We start from the raw sequence: 22,998 nt of genomic DNA, 5'->3' as shown, positions 1-22,998 counted from the left end.
AGACAAGATGAAAACATCAGTTCTGTGACAGAAGTGTCACAACACAAGACTTCACTGAAACGAGCAGTGTTTACTCCTATGGTCAGATATTTTATATTTTTAGATGCCCAGGGACACCAAGCCACTTTCCCCCAAAACATCACACACATATTTTTTTTTTAAATTCCATTGTTTTCAAAGGGATTCACCACATAGAGACTTTCACTGTTTGAGCATGCACTTACTGAGCTGAAGATTCTTTTCAGCTCTCATTCCCCTCACCGCTGTAGCATTTGGCCACAGCTGCAGTGGAGGGAGAGCAGCAAAATCAGGTTGATGGGTTTGGAACAGGGTATTACCCAGCCCTGACAATGCACAGGGCTATTCAGGGCAGGGGGAGCCTCAGGTCTCCTTGCAACCTCTCACCTCATATGTGCCTTCCCCACATCCCATCCCCAGCCATGAGTGTCCCTCTGAGCCCATTGTTTAATATACTAACAGGGGCAGGGTTAGAGAGCTGAAAATAAAGTTCCTGCAGGCTCAGCTGAGTCAGGACTGCTTCTCCAGGCCTTTCATCCTCTGCCTGCTTGCCCACATGAGGGATGGGGCTGGCAGTGCCCCATTGCGGCTCACGGCAGAGCCGCTGCTGCCACTGCTGATCCTGCCTGGCACAGGGACGCAGCGGGGACCCCAAGGGGGAGGGATGGTCTGCACTCAGCTGCAGAAAGGCCAGGCCCCTCACCCCAGAGAGCATCCCATGGCACAGCCCCTGCAGTGAGTGCGTGCTGGGGACACAGCAGGCCTGGCTGGTGTGGAGACCCCATCTCCTGGTCAAGCTACCTGCACCTCTCAACAACTTCATTTCTCGTCGTGTCTTTGGAAGATGAAGTGTGTTGGAGTTAGGAAGGATTGAGAGCCAGCTTCTTCCAAGTGCAAGATCTGTTACCGAACACCGCCTCTGACGTGGCTTCTCATCTGAGGGTTTGGCAGGGTGTCACCTCTGGAGCCCACACAGGAGAAATGCAGATTCCCAAAGCACCTCCCAGTGACAAGATGCAAAGAGAGGAAGAATCTCTGGCAACGGTCTAATTTTTCTCAGCTAAAGTGAGGTTTACACCTGCAGGTTTTAAAGGGGATAATTTTTATGGTTTTAGCCAACATGTGTTTTCTAGCTGTTGTCCTCAACTGTTCCCTCAGGCCTTCTATCTATGCCATACTGCAATTAGCCAACCACATGGAGAGGGTCACTATCTTCATCATTTTTGACTGGCTCTATCCAGAACCCATGTAAATGATGACATTTTCCTGTTAGCACATGTATGACAACTCTGAGCTGTAAAGACAAGTTTCACAACATCCCAAGAAACAAGAAGACATGTGCATGCTTCTGGGGGAAAAAAAACAACTCAAGGATGTTTTCCTATTTCCAGATGGAAGAGCATGAAAAAATAACCAAACTTGGAGAGTACACAAGTGTTGCAGCACATGTCACAGTTGAGACGGCCACGATACAAAATATCAATGCACAATTTCTGAAAGCTTCAACCCATACAGAGTAACACTATGCCAGCTCAGAAGGCTTCAGGCATCTGCCCCTACAGAGTAATATCCCAACATTTCAGAAGGCTGCAATGCAGGCATCTGCCTTGTTGTTCTTTAGCCCAGCCTTTTATCCCCTCATGTTCAAGCATTGCACTGTGTGCCCTCTGCTCCCTTTGGTGGTTGCTCAGTGCCCCTGGGCACTCCATGGCTCATTGCTGTCAGTGCTGCTCACTGCTTCTCACAGCTGTGCCCACTGGGGATGAGGCTCCCACAGCCCCACTCCCAGTCACCACAAACTGTGTGCCTACACACAAGTACTAGAGGTTAATAACAAGCCCAGAGACTTGTCTCTGTCTGGTCCAGGAGGAGCTGGAGGCTGTTAACCCGTTGCTAGGGGAAGACAACATCCAGTCAGCCCTTTCTGCAACTGGATTATTTACAGGGGAAAAAAAAAAGGGAAAAAAAAAGGGGGAAAAAAGAAAAAAGTGTCGTATATTAACAAGTGGTATTTGGTATACATCTGTATTTGCTCCCTGTACAGAGCAGACCTCATCTGGCTGGGGAAAAGGATATGAAATAACCAGCGTCCCTTGCCCACATTCATGTATATTCTCAGGACACTGGTGTACAAAGACAGTAACTAACTTGTTCTTGCAGATTCAGAGTTGGGATACAAACACAAGATGGGTCTGTTCCCTCCAGGTCTTAGGGCAGCTCCATCTGGCAGGCAGTGCAGTGCCTCACAAATATCTCACAAGTGCATGCCTAACATGCCATCAGAGTTCAATAAAATAAATTGGAAGGAGACAAAGTAATTTTCAGAACACAATTCACAGGATGCACAGGATGATTTACAGAAGCTAGAGGCTTCAAGCTGACAGGAAAATAGCTCCTCACAAATTACTTATCCTTCAGGTCAGTCAATTGAGAGAAATATAGGTTGGTCAAGAATCGCTGCCAAGGTGTGATTTGTATGCAGAAAGGCTGGTGCTCATTGCAACATCTCTCTTGTAAAATATGGACCATGAATATGTATGTTCCCTAGAACAACAGAGTTGCTTGTTTCCCTACTTTATATAGATTTGCAAGCCAATATTTTACTGACTAAAAAAGGCCAAAAATTCTAAAGAATGATTATTTCCCTTCCTTTGATTAACAAATCAATTACAACAGTGCCCCTTTTCTGTTACCAAAAATGGTACAGGGTATAGCTTGCTCTTGATTTTTCTTTCTTAAGGGTTCTCAAAACACTCCTAGAAGTCACAGTAAACAAAAGTTTCAATATATTGGTACAGCAGAAAACTGTACCAATGAAAAAAAATCATCTGACAACCACCAGATGCAAATTTACAACTTCTGTCATAGAAAACCATGCCTGAAGAATTAATCTAGTTTAAACTTGGATCTGAGCTCCTCAGTCCTCTTTTTAATAATTACTGTCTCAGACCACCATTGTTGAAAGCTCATGGTAGCAGATACAGGATGTCAGGAATGGTACTCTGGATTTCTGAGGAGCATTTGGCATTTCTGTAATTCAGACACAGAATGCTGTTACTAACCTGCACATCTACCATTCAGGACTGTGCCTTTATTCTGGAGCTGCATTTATCTCACTTTTGAGAGATTACCTTGATAATACAAACCATTTTTCCCTTTTCAGATTAACAGCTGGAATATCATCTTTTAGCATTATTTATAGTGCATCATATGCTCATGTCCTTTCAAATTTATAGACAACACTTCAGTTTGAAATGAAGAAAAACAAAGAAACAGCTGCAATCTTCACTGGTTAACTTTTATTCAGTATTTTCTGAAATAAGCAAGAATTTAAGACGCCCATAAGCGATCAAATACAGCCACAAAAACCCCATACTGATCCTAAATAAGAAGCACTATGAGAAATACACAATATTTCATGAAACAATACTGTACATCAACAACCTTTAGGAAACAAACAATTCAAACCATATGCTTAGTTTACTCACAATATAAAAAAACTTTAACCTTTAAAGAAAAATATAGATTCAGTCCAATTGTAGGATCCAATCCCATATCCAGTGAAGTCAATGGAAGTTCTCTCATTGATTTCAATGTTTAAAGGATCATGCCCTTAACTTTGCCTCAAGAGGCACTTTAATTATTATACAAGGCCTAGCCTGAATAACTATTACAAAAATGTCAAACATCAACTCAAGAGTATGTTTTAGCAACTTTCAGGAAATAATGGAGGAATAGGTTATCTATCCATGCATGGAATAAGGCAAAAGCTAATTCATTCAGATTAGGAATAATAATTTTTACTAGTTTCTTTTTCACAACACAAACATTTTTAGACTTTTTTAATTAATGGATATATTATATATCATATTATGCTTCACATTTTTCCTACCTCTACTGAGAAAGCTGGCACTGACATTTCATAAAGAACTCCTCATTAATTATTGTTTTCTGTTCTGTAACAACCACAAGAAACTCATTTGGGTTTAGTAATAGTGTCTACCAAGAAAAAAGCACACACTATCATAAGCTTATAATTTATAGAGCTCAAGGTACATTAAAATGTAAATCATGAAGTTCACAAATTCTGTTTTAAAATATTTTTCCAAACTAAAAGCTGCAGAAAATTGGTTCTTAAATATTCTACAGAAAATTCTGAAGCATCTAATGGTTTAAATTACTTATGCTTTCTTCTTAAAAATATTTAAATTAGGTTAGTAGCCCATCCTTTTGAAAAATAATCCAAAAAAGATACACTAGATTACAAATCTTTTGTCTTAATCAGTGTAACCAAAGGTTTGTCATCTGGGCTGTAATCTTCATAAGCAATAGGGGTTGCATCATACATTGCAGGTCGGGATTTCTTGCCAAACCTGGAAATAAAAGAAAACTTTTGGTGACAAACAGAAACATGAATGAGTTCAAAGCAACAACACAGTGAGTTATGGCCTGTGATCAGAAACAAAGTCAGACAGCTTAGGTAAACTCTATATAACAAAAGAAATCACAGGAAAATGATGCAAAAATGGTCAAGTATTTTTTTTCTTATTGACCTAATGCAGAGAAAACAGTACAGAAAACACAAAACCAGAATTATTTATTTAGTCATCCACACTAAGGATTTTTATGCACTTATGAGCTATATTAAGCATATATTAATTTACATTGTGCACATTGGAAAGTAAAATCCGGAAAATTCAGATTTTGAGGAATAATATTTAGCCCAAACCAAAATTAACTTGATTTTCTTCCAAGACCTTTATGCAGGTTTATGATTTCCAATTTCAATCTTGCCTGTTTTCAGTAATTCAGAATTGCAGACAAAACTGAAATGGCTGAAAGCATTATGATATATATGGTGAAAATTTCATTTTTCAAAGTACTTCAGCTGTCCATAAGGCTACAGTAGATTCATTCCCATGTATGAATGTCTGCCTTTTTCTATAGGTTGTTTTAATAAATACAGACAGGTCACATTTGCTCATCCCCATCATGATGGATAAAAGCGATTTTCTACAAATGAGATAAAATTTCAAGAACTGAATGAAGGAATCAAGTCATGTCATCTTACTAAATCAGAGGCAGCACTCAATTCTGAATCACCCATTTTCACCATCACCCTCAAGGTTTAAAGGAAATAGAGCTTTGCAGAGATAGAAATTATGGTGAGCATTCTCCAGAGATTTCAGTGAAAGTCTACCTGCCCTTTCTTACACTAGAGAGCACACGGCTTGTTGCACACCGGGAAGCAGGACAAAATCTGTTTTCTCGTTTAGGTCAGGGTTGACATGTACCTCTAATTAGAAAAGGCTGAGAAAAGAGCACAGCACATGTGCAAGTTGTTTATGGTCTGGTTGAGCCACGGAGCTGCTCAACCACATTGCTTTGATCAGGTGGTTCAGAAGTCAGCCCCTGCCCAAAGCAGCAAACAAACAGAGTTATCACCAACCTCAGAGGTTTGTGTTAAAGAAAGAAGTGTTAAATGGGAACTCTGTACAAGGGGTGTGTATCTGCTAGGACTGCACAGCAGGACTATGCTATCTAATTAATGGCATAAAGGAACACACAAAGCAATTATCAATACAATCTGCAAGAGGCAATGACTCGAGCACTAATCAATAGTGAAAAGATGCAGGTTCTTGCTACAGAGTGTGCTGGATCAATTAACTGCCTGCTTATAACAAAAGCACATACAAACAAGCGAATAAAGATTTCTTCCAGGGCAACCAAACACAAGATAATTAATGTAACAAAGAGTATATATACACTGTGTGGGGAAATCTCGATCCTGGGAAGTACTGAGTGTGGAAAAAGACTGGAGGGACACGATGGATAATAATTTTAACATTAGCTTCAATGCCATACTGTGAACAATTATGTGCTTGGGTTGGTTAACAGTGTAGCAGTAGCACTGAGAAAGTTCTTCAGGGTCAACATTTAGCTTTGGCATGTCCATTCACGGGTGATGATGGTGATGTTCCAATGTCTACATCAGACATGCTTACCAGTGTATAACAATATTACACATCACAAAGATAATCACAAAGTAAAGCACCTGAAATAACAATCAGAAAATATATTTTGCAGTGAAGCATTGAACAAGAGAGACATGTGTAGCTTGAGAGAAACTGAGGGTTCTGTGGTAATTCTGAGGACAGCACACATCACATTCATTGTAGCAATTCTTGGCAAAGGCAGCTCCGTGTGTGACTGGGACAGACACTGCAAATCATCTTCACCTTTGGAAAGGTCCTGCTCCTCCACTTCCTTAGAACAACATTTCAAGAGATGGCTAACTATAGAGAGTTATTAACCTCAACAACTGCACTCAAATAGATTTTTGAGAACATGGGACAGACAGCTGAATCCTGAGGAAATGGTATCTTCCGACTCCTGTGGGACAGGCAGGAGTTTAGAGTTCACTCAGCAACAGAATTAAGAAACCAACCACATGTTGCTACTCTGCTCCAAACCAGCAACTGGCAAACAGAGTCCACAAATAAAATTTAAACAAGAGAAGTAAAAAAGAAAGACCAGAAGTTAAAAAAGAGATAAAGTATATTGAGAGGAGGAAGGGATTCTTTTGGATTCCACAGGAGGAGAATGAGAAAATTTATTTCCTCTGCATTATTCAGAGAAATGGTCAGGTGTGCAAGTGGTATTGTGCCTTGCTTAGAAAAATTGAGCTAAACCCTAGAGTTCCCAGAAAATTAACCTTGACAGAGGATGTATATTAAGCAATTGGTAGGTGATGTGGAGACCAGAGAACATGTGCACATGATCACACTTCTACAAAAAGGCAGCTGACAGAGACCCATGCCAGGAAATGGTAAGAAATGAGTGTGTGCAGATGCTCATCCAATTCAGAAAGCTTAGGACACCACAGTTTGACACAGGCAACTCCACAGGAATGGGGAGAACATGCAGTGGAGAGAAGCTAACCCTGCTGTGACAAGAGAACTTGATCAGAGTCTGATGAACCAGACTCTTCGACTGACACAGAGAGGACAGATCACCACGTGAAAATAAAATTAAATAAACTACACTGTAAGTGGTGCATGAAGGCTATTGATATCTGGACACACACAGAACTAACTGCAGCATAATCTGCTGTCATCAGATAATTCATGAACTCAGTGTGAATGCTTTTCTAAAGTGAACACTTCTGTTTCAATAACAGATCTTGGTTCTATTTTGATGACATCTTATGGCTGCCATAGCCAGCGGCCTATTAGCCAACTATTTCATTACACTGCTCCCCTCCAGCTTTAAAATGTATAAATTTTAACATAAAAGGAATATTTCTTTACTGTCTGCGTAATGGATGCTAAAGACAACTGTGCTTTATCTGCTTAGAGAACTACCTAGTTCTGATCTGCTTATCTTAGGAACATTCCCTAGAAGTAGACATTTATTAGTAATGATCCTTGAGCACATTGGTTTTGTCTTATAGCAAATACCTTGATTAGTAAAGATCAAATTATTTAAAAAATTATCCAGGGAAAAAAAATGCTGAGAAACATGAACAAGTAATTTTAAAATAATTTGCTGAATATGCAACAGGCATCCACACCCCCAGACACCTGCTGACTTTACCAGAAATCTTCCCTTTAAAGAAAATAATCTACTAACTTTTCCCTTGGCCTCCATTTTCCAAAATTACTGGCAAGTTTCGGTATCTAATTTTGAAAGGGAATTATTTTCAGAAAATGCTGAAGTTTCTGTTATTTAAAAGTAGATTTATCAGATTCAGCGATTCTGAAAATTCAGACCTTTATATATGTAGATTTAAGAATTTATGCAAAAATAACTATAAAAGTTTTGCTCCTATTCCTGGATTGAAATGACAAAAAAAGTGTCTTGTATCTTTCTGAACCCAAAATATACACAATAATATCCACATTAAACCTCCATTAATTTCCTAACTTGGCAGCTCTGTCTTGGATTTTTACAAGACATCACATTCTTGGAGGCACTGAAAATTACTTGGAGTTAAAACATTTCATTTGCATTAAGTAGAAACACCTTTTCCAAGATAGGGAAACCCTCAGTGGACAATAATGTAATTTCTAACTACATAATATGGATTTGAAAAATCATCATTAATCTATCCCAGTTTAAGAACTTTTCTGAAGTTGGAACACTTTGAAGAGCTACTACTCAAAGCTGTGATGTGATTAATTGAGCCTGGGGGAACGCCTCACCCACTTCAGATAATTTTGATGACTTCAGCAGTGGTACAATTTAACCTATTTCATCTTCACTGAAACAGAAGTGGAGCATTCAGAAAGTTAATTACCAGCAATCACCAACCAATATGCACACATTTCTCCATGTGAGGGCACAGGAACATGTCTCCTTCGGTTGTTTTAAGAGCATTTTAATGGTAACACACATGAATACTCTGTTGGAATTTGAAATTATCTTGACAAATTGAAGAAATTGGAAAAAAGAAACACCAAAAATGAAAGTTCCATCCTATTAAGAGAGATGTCAAATACAGAAGAAACCTGGCTAGGAAGACAGAAATACTGGCTAGGAAGCAAAATGGCACAGAGGATCTTGGGAAGAGGAAAAGGTCTACCAGGTCACAAAAGTATGTCATTTGTCACTAGAAAGGAAAAAAAAAAAAAGAAAAAAAGAAAAAATCAAGCAAGTTTCTTTCTCAGGTGTATGAACAGGAATGCCATAAATAAGATGCAAGAGGTGATTACTCAGTTTATTTGGTGCACATAAATCTTCAGACAGAGAACTACTTCCAGCTTTCAGGACCCGCCTTCAAAAAAAGAAAAAGAAGATAAATACAATCTGGAGTGTGTCCCAGGAAGGCAATAAGAAAGCTGACATGATCTGGGAGGGGATACTGGAAGAATGGGTTAGTTAAACGTAGGAAAGAAAAAAGTTGCTTTGTTTTATTTGTTTTTATCATACAAGGGAAAGGGGGAGGGCTCAGCATCTGATATACAAGTGATATGAACAGCAGTACATTATCCTTCTTGACAGCCTGAAGAGCAGTAAGAAAGAAGCAGCCAGGTTAACAGCAAAGAAAATCCAAGTTAGATTTTAGGAAAGCCCTTTCTAAATCTACTCAACTCCTTTGGAAGTTTTTAAACACAATAGTTGGCAGGGAGCTAGGTATATTTAATGCCATATTAGTGCCATGGCTTACACTTGAACTGTCAAATCCCTTCCACTTCTACTTCTGGATTATTCTGACACTCAATGCCCTGCCTTGCAAGTGCTCCATTAAATTTCAAAGTAAAAAAATTACTGTCTCTAGGAAAGCAAGTAAGAAAGGCAAATAGGAGCACAAAAATGAGTGATGTGAAGAGATTCTCACTGAATAATTGGGTAAATTAGTCACAAAAATCAATGTGCCTTTTCTATCTGATCATATTACTTGTGTGTAGCAGTTAAAGAGTCTTTACACAGAAGATCTGACAGGCTACGAATTTTGCATCTGTCCCACTTCACCAGATACACCAAACAAAGTCAGAATAACTCCATTGTTTTCAAGGAATTTTTCTGTATTGTCACACCTCAGGTGGGCACAGGGAGCAGTGCTGGTGTTTTTCCAGCAGAGCAGCCCACTGGCTCTGCCAACATCACTTGGGTGCGCTGTGCATGAACTGAAATGACACATCAGAACAGGTTCCTAGGACATCAGCATCCCCAGCACAAACCTGGCATGTCGGATAGAAGCGATTGCACTACTGAATTCACTGTCAATGCTCCTGCAGTTGTAAAACTCTTCGTAGGCTGGCCTGGAAGAGCCCTGGTACTCGATGCGGCTGATGCGGCAGATCCCCACGATCAGGATGATCAGCATCAGGACAAAGGCCACGCACAGTGCCCCGATGATGATGTAGAGGGAGTGACGAGGCATATTTGTCAGACTCTCTGCCATATGCCCAGACTTCCACTGCAGGTCTGCCAATAAGAAATAAAAGGTTATCATTAATTAATAATTTATATCTGTCCTGCTGAATAGAACTGCTTTACGATATTCATTTTCAATAGTTCTGACTTTTGAAACTATGGAGATAGGTAATTTGAACTTTCCCAGGCTCTGTTAACAATACAACACCAGGCCTAACATGCTACAAATTTCAATAGCACTATGTTGAACCTTCACCCACTTTTTTCTGTTGACTTTTAAGGTCATATAGGAGCACCTATCTAGTCTGATCTCCTGTGTAAACCAAGTAACAGAAAACCAAGTTATTCTTGCATTATATTACTTTATATTACAGGCTCTCTAAAAGCAGGCAGGTTTTATGCAAAAGCTTCTAGGAAACAACCAGTTTTCTTGTACAGTTTGTTCCAATAGTGAAGGCTTCCACTAAAATGTGTTATTTAAGATGTACTAAACACACTTGGTTTGTAATTTGAAACACAAACTTTCTTATGCCTATCTCCATCAAACTGCAGAGACTTCAGCATTTCAAGGACAAAAAGGACACCTCATAAGGTCCTGCAGTAGGGAGCCCATTGGAGTCTTTTCCCAAGCATAATTTCACTGAGATTCTCAAAGCAGACCTTAAAGTAAAGCCAATCTGGAACAGGCTTCTTGTATTTATGTATTCCAGATCGTCTACATAAATATTCTTGATCCCCAAACTGTATCTATGCCAAACAGATTTTCTATCAATTGCCTGTGTCCTCAGATCTGTTTCTCTCTACCATGGGTCAGAATATTACTAATTAACCAGTACTTCCCTCTAGAAAGTATAGGGTTCATTTCTGGCAGCCTATGGTCTCATATTATTTCAAAACAGGAACAGAATTGAATCATCCTGACTACAGAAATGTAGCACTCTGCAAAAGTTATTTCTAGTAGGTGCCTGTTCCTTTTTCAAATGTACTTCTGCTTTGCACTGATTTAGAATCTCCCTTTACTCAAGCATAAACAATCTGGGAACAGGGCTTCCAAGCATATGCTTTGGGAGGTTAAGATATTCTCAGAAGCCACCTCTCAAGGATGCTGATGATGGCAGATAATTCAAGCACCTGAGTTGAAATCTCCAGTTTAGCAGCAGAGAATAAAATCTCGATCTACGGTAGAAATGCAGGCATTTTACAAGGACAGGAAAAACAACAAATCCATTTTAAGGGCAGGTGGTGAGAAAGCCCAAAGCTGTAACATGTGGGATTCAGCTGGGCAGAGTTTGGAGAAATGGCTGCTCTTTGTCACAAGAGTGAAAGTTGTCCTGGAGCACCTCCCAGCTTGGGGGTACTCAGACTTTGTACACAAATGTGAGCTGAGTTTAAGGACTGGCTGTTTGTTTCTCTTATCTTCTTCAGAGGTCAGTAAAGTTTTGATCAGCCTGAATCATTCAGTGATTTAATGTTTCTAAGGCACTGTTACTGCAGTTTGCCCAGTCAGGATATGAGTGGGAGAATACAGCTGTGCTCTGTGAAGTTTGGGATGGGCTTCTATTTCTGTTCTGCAGCACATTTGTCACACGCAGTGGTTTCTGTCAGGCTGTCAGACTAGGCTGAATTCAGATCTAATGTGTGCAGATATATGGCAAGACACTTCTGATTTAGATTCCATGTCTTCCATCTCTGGATGAAAAGATGAGAAATTTTTTTTCCCTTTTTCCTCACCGTATCAAAATATAAAGATTAACATCTTATATTCCAGAGATTAGAAATAGCATATGACAGCTTGAAATCACAGTATTTTCAGTTGTTATATTAAAGTTTATAAAATTAATTAAGAATAAGATTTCAATGCACACCACAGTCTGTACTAGAAATTCTTCATAATTTTAGTTTTCAAGTAACCACATGGTTTGGCATACCTCAGTAACTACTATTAATAATTACAAAAGTGGCAAAGGTAATGATATTAACAAATAGCCATCAGGCATTAGAGGATTCATATGAGAAATTTGTAAGCATTTTTACAGTGAATGCTCCATTAATTTTTTTAGGCAAATGCATTTCATTTTGAAAGGAAGAATATCCTCTTTATAATTAAGACAAATTTAGTCCTATTTCATTGGAATTAATAATACTGGTAAGGATCATAAGATGATATTAAAAAATATCACAATTCATCCAGGAAACATACATCTTGTCTAGTCTGTTATATATACAGCACTTGGAAATTAAAAAGAACAGTCTGACAAGAAGATAACCCTGAAATCCTGTTAAGGTAGTCACTTCAAGCAGCTAAACCAGCTGGTGAAAAGTGGGGAACTATAAATAGGGTGGTTCTACAAAAAAGATTAAGTACCAATAGCCTCCTTCATGGCCAGTAACAGAAAATCACCAAGGATAAAATGTGATCTATTTAGTCAAATGTCACCCAAACACCAGTTTCTTAATAAGCCTGGCTTTGTGTCTTTTTCTAGCATTCAGAGGGATGGTCCAATACAAAGTCAGTATTCAGTGTTTAAATTAAATTTCCATCACTTTATTACCATTATGTACAAACTGCTGAAAGAATATAATAAATACGGCAAAGAGAACTGGAAAGATGAACAGAAGCACCTTTACTAATAGACTGAAACTTTAGAGCTCAAAGAAATCCACTGCACCATTGTCTCAACTCCAGTGAGTTCAGAAGTGCTGCACCTGTTTATAAAAGAGCTGGATATGGACTATCTAGATATGATTAGAATTAAGTTCCCATCAGCTTATTAATTCAAAGCTCAGGGAAAGATAGTGAGTACAAAGATCTTCACATGGCTACACGGACCTGTAGAAGAAAAATCTGCAGATCAAAATACTTCTAAATTCTTTCTTAAAAGTGATTTCTTCAAAACTCAATCCCTCTTTGTTTGCATAATCCTTTACATACATGTTAAAATCCAAGTTCTTTAGGAAAGCTTCCCCAGCTTAGCACATAAGGCACTGCACTGGTTAGAGAGACTGCATGTCCATGGTTATCTGTTTTGGGGTAGCCTTATTTCTTATGGTGTCCCATAACAACACACACTCTTTGATGCTGCAGCAAAGTGACTTAAATAGCAAGGGAACATCAGATATTTGCAGAAATTAAGCTTACTGAAAAAAAAAGACTGGTAACTCTCAAATTTTAAACATATTTGTTCTTTAAAATGTATTTTTTGTGGCTGTAAGAAGATTTTTTTCCTGTTTTCATTCACAACCAGTCCAAACCAGAATTTTTTACACTGTATTTTTATATCTCCTCTATTATTGTTATTATTTTATGCATGCATTCTATTAGCTATGTGTTGGGTAAAAAACTCAGTAATTTCAACCTCTTCAGTTGAAAACAATTGCCATGAACAAGGCAAGGTTGAATATTTCTGGTGAAGAGTCAGCCTTGCAGTGTTACTAATGCCAGTTAACATTCAAGTAATTTCCTGCTTTCTGTCATAGCAGTCAAGATAAAAGAACTTGCATCCCCTCTAATAGGGGAAAGAAGAAATAAGTGAGTAGCTGGACAGTAGGAGAGGCTCCTTCCACCCTCTCTTCTGCTTCTCTCCTTTTCCCATATGTTTACATGCACTTCACTGTGTATCTGTGGTGCAAACAGCCAAACTCTGAGTGACTACAGCATGACAGCCAGAGCACTCCAGAACATGCACCACTGAATTCCTGTAGCACATCTGCAGCTCAGAAAGCATGCAAGCCTTTGTATCCCTTTGTCATTCCATAACATAACAGAAATATAATTGTTACTTCATCAAGGGACTCCAGGAAATGCATTGCCAGGATGATTGTTGCTTTCTCCAAGAAATAAACCCATCTGTCTGTCAGCCAACTACTTATTAGTGAAGGCAGGCAGAATTATACTGCCTTGCTGATCAACTCGGACATGCATGTTGCAGGTGTCACCAACATCAGCCTTGTCAGGAAAAGTTCATCTGAGCATATTTTAGCATAAGCAATATGGCACACAGACAGCACACAGTGTTGTGCTCCCAATGTCTGCTGGCTCTGAACCACCCAGGGAAGTGTGTGAGCCATTCCAAGAGATAACAAAAAAGGCAGGGCTGTCACCATCTCTGAGCTAGCTGGTAATGGTCTTCTGCAGTCTTTGCTTACACCAGAAAGCTCTGAAACCAGATGTACTGGATTAAAGTAAGGACTAACATCAAAAACATCAAGAGTAGAATCAATTTGAAAAAAAAGCAGTTGATATGTTTAAGTAAAGTTTTAGTAAAAGAGAGTAAAAAATAGAAGGTTCACATGTTTCTTGTGTAAATGAGATACAGAAAACATTTGTTAATCCATCCTTTGTTTTTGTTTCATTAATCTATCACCTATCTCTGCAATCTTAACTGTGCTAACAAACCTGTGTGTGTATCTGTATAATGACTCCAAGGGATCTGTGACCACAGTACCCGAGCATTCAAGCAGTTAAATACACAGCTGAATTCTCTAGCAAAGACAACATCTCTAGCTCAAGAACAAAACATCAGGGAAATACAAAGCAGGTATGTGAGCAGTAGAACTAATGAAGCCTCATTTCCATTTTAACTCTTCCACAGTTGGGCTTCATACTTTCTGCCTCTCCTGGACTCTCCACTGTTTCATAAGGAAGCCCTTACAGTGAAGCTTCTCTCTAAAATGAGAAACAAGATCACACAGAAGCTGTTCCTCCCAGTGGAACCACTCTTAAGTCTTACTTAATACTTTGGAAATATTTGGTCTTGGAGCCCTTCTTCTTTGTAACAAATTTGGTGGAAATTAGTCTAAGATTGGAAAAGTTATTCCTGAAAAAGTTGTTAAATGCCTGCAGACACAAATTGCAGCACAATTACACAGAACCAGTTTCCTTAGGTAAGCAAGTTCCAAGTTGTTTTGCTGAAACATCACTAGAGCTGCAGGTGCTCAGAAGTCAATACAAGCCTCTTAGGACCGCGCTTATACTGCTATGGAACACACTTGACCCAAAGTGTGCAGGGAGGCTATGAAGCATGAGCACAATTAAAATGCAAACTATGTGCCCAGCTCTGAGACCACATCCCTGACAATCTAGTCTGACATATCTCAAAGTAGAGTGCCCAGAAACAGAAGTTTTTAACTTTCACGACCACTTTTGAAACACTGTGGCCAAAAATAAAATGAATTTACCATGATTTTGTTCATTTGCATATGACTCAGAGTATTTGTGCAGATAGGTATTTAGAGATAAAGAAAAAATTCCTTTAATATAACTTACAACTTTTAGAAATGTTTAGAGAACTACAAAACTTACGTATTTCACAGTTTGCACCAACCCATCCATGAGGACAATGGCAGGTGTAACCACCAGGTTGATCTATGCAAGTTCCAGCATGGTGACATGGGTTGCTGTCACAGTCATTTAAATCAATTTCACATTCTTCACCTTACATAGGAAAAAAAACCAAAACAAAAACAAGATTATGTATCACAAGTGCCTGATGTAGCAAGTACATCCTCAGTCATTTAACTTCCCTCTTGCTGCAAAACACATTATAGTGCAATACATTTTATTCTCAGAACATCAAAAGTATTCCAAGAAGGAAGTATTATCCTTCTTCAACCAGGTGAAAATAAAGCCTGAGGACTAAGGGACTTGACTAACCTCACACAGACTCTGTCTCATTTCTCTAAAAGTAATTTCCATCCCAAGAAAATGTGGTATAACAGATAATCATGGATATTCTGATATACTATACATTAACGTAGATAATCGGTTCCTGAGAAACTGACACGGTACAATGGAAAGCTAATTCTTTTCCAAAGAATGTCCTTTAATTAGAAGACAACAAAAAGCACAAATTTGATCTATAAACCAGCTGTGAATGGGTTTACCTATTACTCTCACATTGGATATTACCTTACATGACCAACAGAACATCAAATTGTAAATTATCTTGACATCAGATATTTGGATTATGCCAATCACATCGGTCTAAGTACAAGGCCAAAAGATTAAATTAATTTCTTACCAGTACTCTGAAAGTGTAAATTGATTCATAACAAGTACTTTAGGGCTTTTAGCAATTGCATATTAAGATAATGGAATAAGCTGTTTCTTGAGCACACAGTAACTAAGGTCACTGTTAAAACATTTTTCAGTTTCAGCAGTGTCCAATTAGTATATTGGGTTACCTGGAAATCTTCAAAATACTAGTTTTAAAATGCAGTCTAGTCTCAAGTAGCAAGGTCATAAGCCATGCTAAATAGCAGTTAGCTTTGTGAAGTCACTTTAGTAACAGGCTTTTTTTGCTACAAAGTTCAAAGCAGATGTAAGTAATATCAAAAGTTTTTCATTCTCACTAGCCTGCTCAGAATACAGCAAAGCCCAAATTAATTTCTTCCTTGAAGAGACACAGTCTTACTTGGTATTTGTCTTCCTCTAGACACAGTGAACAATGACAACGAGATGTTCTGTGAAATGCACAAATCACTTGCCTGCATATCCAGGTGCACAAATGCATGTAGCATTTAGACCTTCACTGTCACAAGTGCCGCCGTTCTGGCAGTTGATGTTAACACAAGGATCTTTGTATAATTCACAGTGCCTTCCTGGAAAGGAAAAACCAGTAATTGCCATTGATATGACTGATACTGGCAGCATGGAATCAGTACATGTGATAACTTGACTTCACCTGGATGAGTGTGCAGACTCCAAACCTGTCCTTCTGGGCTAATGATGTCATAACACTAAAGCCATGTGGTTTACGCTGGCTAAACTTTTTACATACGTGCCTCCTCAGGCTGTGGGCTAGGAGAAGCAGGGCAATTTCTGCTTAGAAGAACTATTGGATGTCCATGAAAAATCACATAATGAAGCATAAACAGATCAGTTATCTAAAATTCTTCAGTAATATGTCAACAATAATTTTCTTGACTAAGAATTTTATGTAATAACTTATTTAATAACATACATAAGCATTCTAATGCCTCTCATTACCTGTTGCTGGAAATGAAGATTATTACTAATGTAATAAAAAAAAATTTATTCAAATATATAGTTAAAAATATATAACTGGATGGCTCTACTTCATGCCACTACCTTCACTCTTTCACGCCCAGTGTAGGCCTTGTGAATCCAGCAGGTTTGCCTTGCAGAAGACAGTGCATGCTGCACCTGGCATATAAAACATGTAACACAGCATATTCCCACCTAGGGACTGGGAGAGAGACTCTAATGCCACTGCTACACATGTTATTTTCTTGGGGTCTACTGTGCAGATAAAACTTCTTTTTTAATATAAATTTTATATTTATGCACACACACACACTCACTACAGACCTGCAAAATCATTTTGCTGACATTTGCAGTGTTAGCAGCAAGGAGTCAGAGCACTCTACTTGAGCATCCTGTGAGTGAGAAGCAGCTGAGGCAGCAGCCCACAGGTACCTGCTGGCACAAGCTCCAGCCCTGAGAACTCTTGTCCATCTGCCAGCCCAGAGGTGTGGAGGCACAAGGGGCTCTGCAGATGGGCAGGTCTGGGGTGGTAGTGCCAAGACTGAGGCATCTGATGGCCCACATGGAGCTGGGTACCTCGGGTCTATTCATTGGTGCCACTGAACTCCTCAAGTACTGCAATGATGGGAGCTCAGTGATCAGCAAAAGCTGCTTCCAGGACCAGGTGCCCTGCTTTCCTTTACAGCACGAGGTGCTGTGCACACAGTGCTTCCAGCTCCACCAACAGGCCGGGTGAGAAGATGAACATTATGGTGAACATTTTGGTTAAGTGCTGCTTAAACTGTCAAGAAAAGCTGAGGGTCATTTCCTCACCAGGCCTCTAAAATGATGAATTCTGTATCTATAGTCAAAAAGCAGTGCAATCACCAGTGTGAAACACATTTTTAGCCTCAAGCAGCTGTTAAGTGAGCGTTACTTTATCAGCACAGATAAGGATTGATACGCTTATTGAGAAAATGCTGGAGCAATGTTCCCTAAAACATAGTCATTCTGTGTAGAATATTTATTTATTTATAATCCTAATGGCACATAAAATTACATTCAAAGTCTTCTCACGATTCAACACAGAATACACTAAAAAAGTATCACTTTAGCCTTCCCCACAAGGACTTGTCACAGACCACTGATATGTGTTAATTTGTTTACAGCTGAAATCTGCTGTGAGAGAAAAGATTTTGTATAGCCAAACAAACACTATTCTCATCTATTTTATAAATTACTTTAAAAATGCCAAAGAGTGATTCCATTTGAACGCAGATCTAAGAATAGCTGCAGTTAACATGGAAAAGCAGTCACAGACCTACTACTCTCTCTGGGCTTTACAGTCTTCTAAATGAACAATCAAGATAAAACTTTTATTTCTACTCCTTTGTGCTAATCTATTTCAAATACTAATCTTTTATTATTATATTTTTAGCTCAGTTCACTGGAGAAAATAAAAAATAATTTGAAAGCTCTCTGTGTAAAGGCTCCAAAAACAACTGATGAAAAAGTCTATTTAACAGTTATGGATTTTTTAAAATCTCATCACTTTCTAACGTATCATAAAAACAGAAAAAAACACACCTGAGATTAACAGAGAAAATCCATTTGTGCCCAGACCAGGATATGTATTATTCACAGAGGAGCTAAATCTTAACTATTAATTTGAACAAAGATTAAGGGATCAGGATCAATACTGAAGTTTGTCTCTGTTAATTTTATGTGAGGGATATATTTCTGCTCAGGACTCGGTATCTCTCTTTTTGTAACAGAACCTACCATTAAAAATGCAGAGAACAATTGCAAACCCCAGCCTACCTTCATATTCAGCGAGGCACACACACTCGTAGCTGTTGACGAGGTCTCTGCAGGTGGCTCCGTTCTGGCAGGGTGCAGAGAGGCATTCATTATATTCCTCCTCACAGTAAAGGCCGTGGTAACCTAAATCACATGAAGAGGAAACACAAATAGTTATAACAATTAGGCAACTCTAGACCATGGGCAGATGCTTGCTAATTTAAATATACTGTGCAAACTGATATATGTTAAGACATTAATTTTAAAGGTATCTGTTCCCCAGGTGAAAATTACTAAGAAAATATTGGAAGCACAGTATTCTGAGAGAATTCCCAGCTCCTCAATAAACCACAATGAGGTGTAAGGATGAAGGCTGGTGGCAGAGGCCAGAAGCAGCAATGTGAATAGCCACACTCTGTTAAATAAATACAGGAATATCGACTATCTCCCAGCTCCTTTGGATCCTTGCATCAAAGCCACTGTTCATCAAAGAAGTGATAATTGTATAACAGTAGTTAGAATGATTACATGTTTTTTAGCATTAATGCTGTACAATGTCAAAGCACTGTAGAAGCATTAAGGTACTTTAATCTTTACAGTATTTCCAAGCCATAGGCAGGTATTATGGGCTGATTAGGTAAACATAGAAAGCAGAAGCAGAGAAAAGCTACACCGCCTGTTAACAGCCACTGAGCCTTTTGTATTATGAGATAAGAAAGAAGGAGTTAATCCACTTGAAAACAGCACCTTTTTCATTACTTAGTGTGCCACACAATCATTAGTCCTATCAGTAGTTGAAATTACAGATTGAGTGTTGTCTATGATATAATACTATGCACTGGAACAGTGTTCATGTGCTTATAAAAGCTTGATTTCCTCATTACATTAAAAAAAAATTAGATGAATGAATGTACAATGAATAAATATGCAATGGACATGAATACAGGTACCAGGAAAAAGGCCTAAAATACAAAGTGTAGATTCTGCAGTGTGATTTTAATTCTTAAAGTAATCTCTAGTAGCAAAACTCACAGATATGAAAGAAGGGTACCTTTCATGAACAAAGAACCAAAGACAGGGGCACAGTCTCAGTTTAATAAGTCGCAATCAATCTATATTCAGTATCCTGTTCTAAATATTCCCCAAAACTCTCATAGAATAATAGAAAATAGGACAAATGCTGCCTTCAGACAACATTTGCATTCACCCTCTCCTTCCCTATTATGGATAATTCAAAACAAAATTTTTTGAAGATACAACTGTTAGTACTACTCAAGATATATAGACAATACCATGCATTATGATTCTCAGAAAAATTGTCCTTTCATAGGAAATAGTTGGACTAGTAAGGTATTAAGAAACATTTCAGAACCATTTTCTCCAAAGCTGTCAGCCAGGCAATAGAGAATTAATTATGCTAAATGTTATGGGTTTTCTTGCTAGCCTACAATGAAGTTTATCTAGCTTAAGAGTATATGAAATATCCTTATGTAGTGAGATCTGCAGCCAACATAAAAACCACCAAAATCAGATGGGAGAATCAGAACGAAAAACAGATGGGAATTCCCAGTGTTTAACACCGATGTAATTAGATATTCTCAGGAAAAATATTTTCCACTTCTCACCTTTCCAAGAGAACGAAGGGGATTTGTGACTAAATAGCTGTCTGGTTTCCAAAATCAATATGAACTATGGTATCACCTCCTCAGGCCTGCAGCCAGCCATGCACACAGCCAGAGAAAGATGTTTTCTCTCTCCACGAGAGGGCAGGTCTCACCCACACACAATTTCACCCTCACCGCCCTCACCCTGGGGCCAGCCGCTTCCTTCTGCTGGAACTGCTGGGATGGAGAACGCTCCGCTGTGGGACCACCTGAGGGAAAGGCATGCTTCTCCTCAGGGAGACAAGAGGTACCTTGTCATTCTTAATGAGCACTTCTCCTTGTATTACTGCTTTTAAATTATACTGATATATAAACCCTGTAGTACACTGAATTCACAGATATATCTTCAAAAACACGACATAAATAATTTTTACATTTGTTGAAGAATTTAGATTGAAACAGGAGCATTTTTCATAAATAACTTCAGAGTAATGGATTCTAGTGTAGTTGCTTCCTCTCCTAGTAGTGTTACAATTCTGCTGCTTTTATGTTCTCAGCCAATGCCAAATGCAGCTCTTTGCATCTTTTGTGCCATGTAATGTTTCTGTGGATTAACAACACTTCTCCAGTTACTGTGTCCTGAACAGGATTAAAAAAAAAAAAAAAAAAAAAAAAAAAAAAACAAAAAAAAACCACAAGAGGCACTGCAGCTTCAAAAAAGGGCAACTTTTCCAGGCCACATGAAATTGGGAAAAGTCTCTAGTAATAAAATCTTCCTGAAATCAAGCAGCACCTGAAAATGAAAGTTCAATTCTGATGTGCTCTCTTCAGAGGCTGAGGAACGGACAGGGAACCTAAAAAATTCCTAAAATAGAGATGTCCCTATGTAACCCCTTTTCCCTCTCTGTGACCATCCCACTGCTACAGCCCACTGCCACTGGTCTTTACAAAAGCAGAAACAGATCTGCTGCCATTCTCTTCATCCCCAAATTCTTTTTCCTCTTTCTTAAGCAACTGGAAGGGTGCCTTAAAGAGAGCAGGTTATTTTCCCGACAGAAATAAAATCTCATAACTAACTTATCATAAAAATAGCAGAAAAAACTACACCTGAGAAGAACAGAGAAAATCCATTTGTGCCCAAGCATGGCCTTCAGTTACATGCTGAACTGCACTGTCTTTGCACATGGCTGTTAGAAACTGCAGAAGGAGAAAATAGGAAAGGGAGCGCACAATCTGTGTCACACGGGCTGATGAGGAGAACACATGGGGTTTGTCAAAGCCTTCAGGAGCAAAAGATACAGCAGAGTAATCTGTCAAGAATATCTGCACTATCAGGTTAACAAAAGAAAGAGGCAAAAGCTTACTCTCCTTTTAGAAATCAATAAAGAAAAAAGCTGAAATCTTTTTAGCCTTTTTAGACACTAACCCCTCAATAGTGACTCCCTGGGCTTATCCATATTTAACATTTCACCCAATCAAGGCAGCAGAACATAAATCCCAACTTTATGGGAAGGCCTAATGGGGTACAATGCAAACCAGCTCTATATTGCAGGGAACAGCATCAGTTCATACATATGGCTGCTCACTGACAGAGAGTTGCATGCTATATAGCCAGGAAATAAATGTGTTCAGTTAAAGTCTGAGCTTATACAGCAATTAAATAAGAGAAAGAGAGAAGAATGCTCCAGATGGCAGGAAGGTAGGAAGCCATGTTCACCAGCCATGGTCAGATTGCTGTAAGGAAGGTTGTCGTAATGTAGAAGTGGAAGAAACAGAAACAATGATAAGCTCACAGACAGTCAGGAACTGGAATTAACCTGAAATCACTTCTTCCAGAGCTCACATATCCTGCCTCAGTTACAAAATGTGAGAAGGGAAAAGAGAGAAAAAAGAAAAATTGCAACTGCTGCAGACAAATGCTGCACTGGCCTCTGCAAAGGCACTGAAATAAACTTATGCTCCTAGAATTATCTATTAAGCTGCATGAGCAGTAAAATCAAGGGAACATACTCCATGGTACTACTTCTAAAGTTGCAGCCACTTTTTATACCCTGTGGCACTTTTTCTGAAACTCTTCTTTTTTTTTTTCCCCCAAATGTTCTATATATGCCATCATATATATTTATATAGAGGGCAGGTGTTAATGTCTGTACATGTGCTGTGCAGTTTCAAAATCTATGTCTTTAAAAAACCCAAATCCAAAACTTTGCTGCTATATTAAGCCATGCAATTTCTAGCTACATTTCTCCACTTTGGACCAGAAAAAACTAAAAATACTATATTAAATATTTGCATTTGAAATTTATAATGGTAGCTGTATTAAAACAATTGCATATAGAGTAAAAAGGTTTATCAGGAAGAAGAAGCTGGTTTGGGACCCAAGGACTAAATAAACATTCTATACACAGACACAAAGGGGTCCCACTAGTTTCACCAACCAGACTTTAGATGAGAAAGCCAGCAAATGAACACAATAACTTTTATTATAATTAGTTCTTTAATATGAGGTAAGAAGTAAAACATGACACAAACTCTGAATCTAATGTCCAAACATTAAGTATTTCTTTGTTACCTGTAAAGGCCAAGGTGATAAGTGTTAATAATTAGGGTGTGTAAGCATGTAAATAAAGACTTAAGGTAAGGTTTCATATGCAATTGAAAAATCACACACAGAGTACAAAGTAGGTATGGTTGCATAGGCTTGGGAGTTCC

General features: G+C 38.6%; 1 protein-coding gene across 1 annotated transcript in view; it reads right to left on the bottom strand.

Annotated features, from left to right (window-relative positions):
* Positions 1-3,295: 3,295 nt before the first annotated feature.
* The window catches only part of DNER (delta/notch like EGF repeat containing), a 114,165-nt gene continuing 94,462 nt past the window's right edge, over positions 3,296-22,998 (bottom strand). Inside the window, exons 9-13 of the mRNA XM_053986760.1 lie at positions 18,704-18,826; positions 16,384-16,497; positions 15,200-15,331; positions 9,702-9,948; positions 3,296-4,391 (exon numbers count right to left, since the gene is read on the bottom strand). Coding sequence (XP_053842735.1) covers positions 4,280-4,391; positions 9,702-9,948; positions 15,200-15,331; positions 16,384-16,497; positions 18,704-18,826 — 728 coding nt within the window. The 3' untranslated portion in view covers positions 3,296-4,279. The remainder of the gene's footprint in view (positions 4,392-9,701; positions 9,949-15,199; positions 15,332-16,383; positions 16,498-18,703; positions 18,827-22,998) is intronic.

The sequence above is a fragment of the Vidua macroura genome, chromosome 10, assembly GCF_024509145.1.
Source record: "Vidua macroura isolate BioBank_ID:100142 chromosome 10, ASM2450914v1, whole genome shotgun sequence".
In the NCBI taxonomy this organism is placed as follows: Eukaryota; Metazoa; Chordata; class Aves; order Passeriformes; family Viduidae; genus Vidua; species Vidua macroura.
The sequence above is the reverse complement of the archived record's forward strand: the minus strand, read 5'-3'. Positions and strand labels throughout refer to the sequence as shown.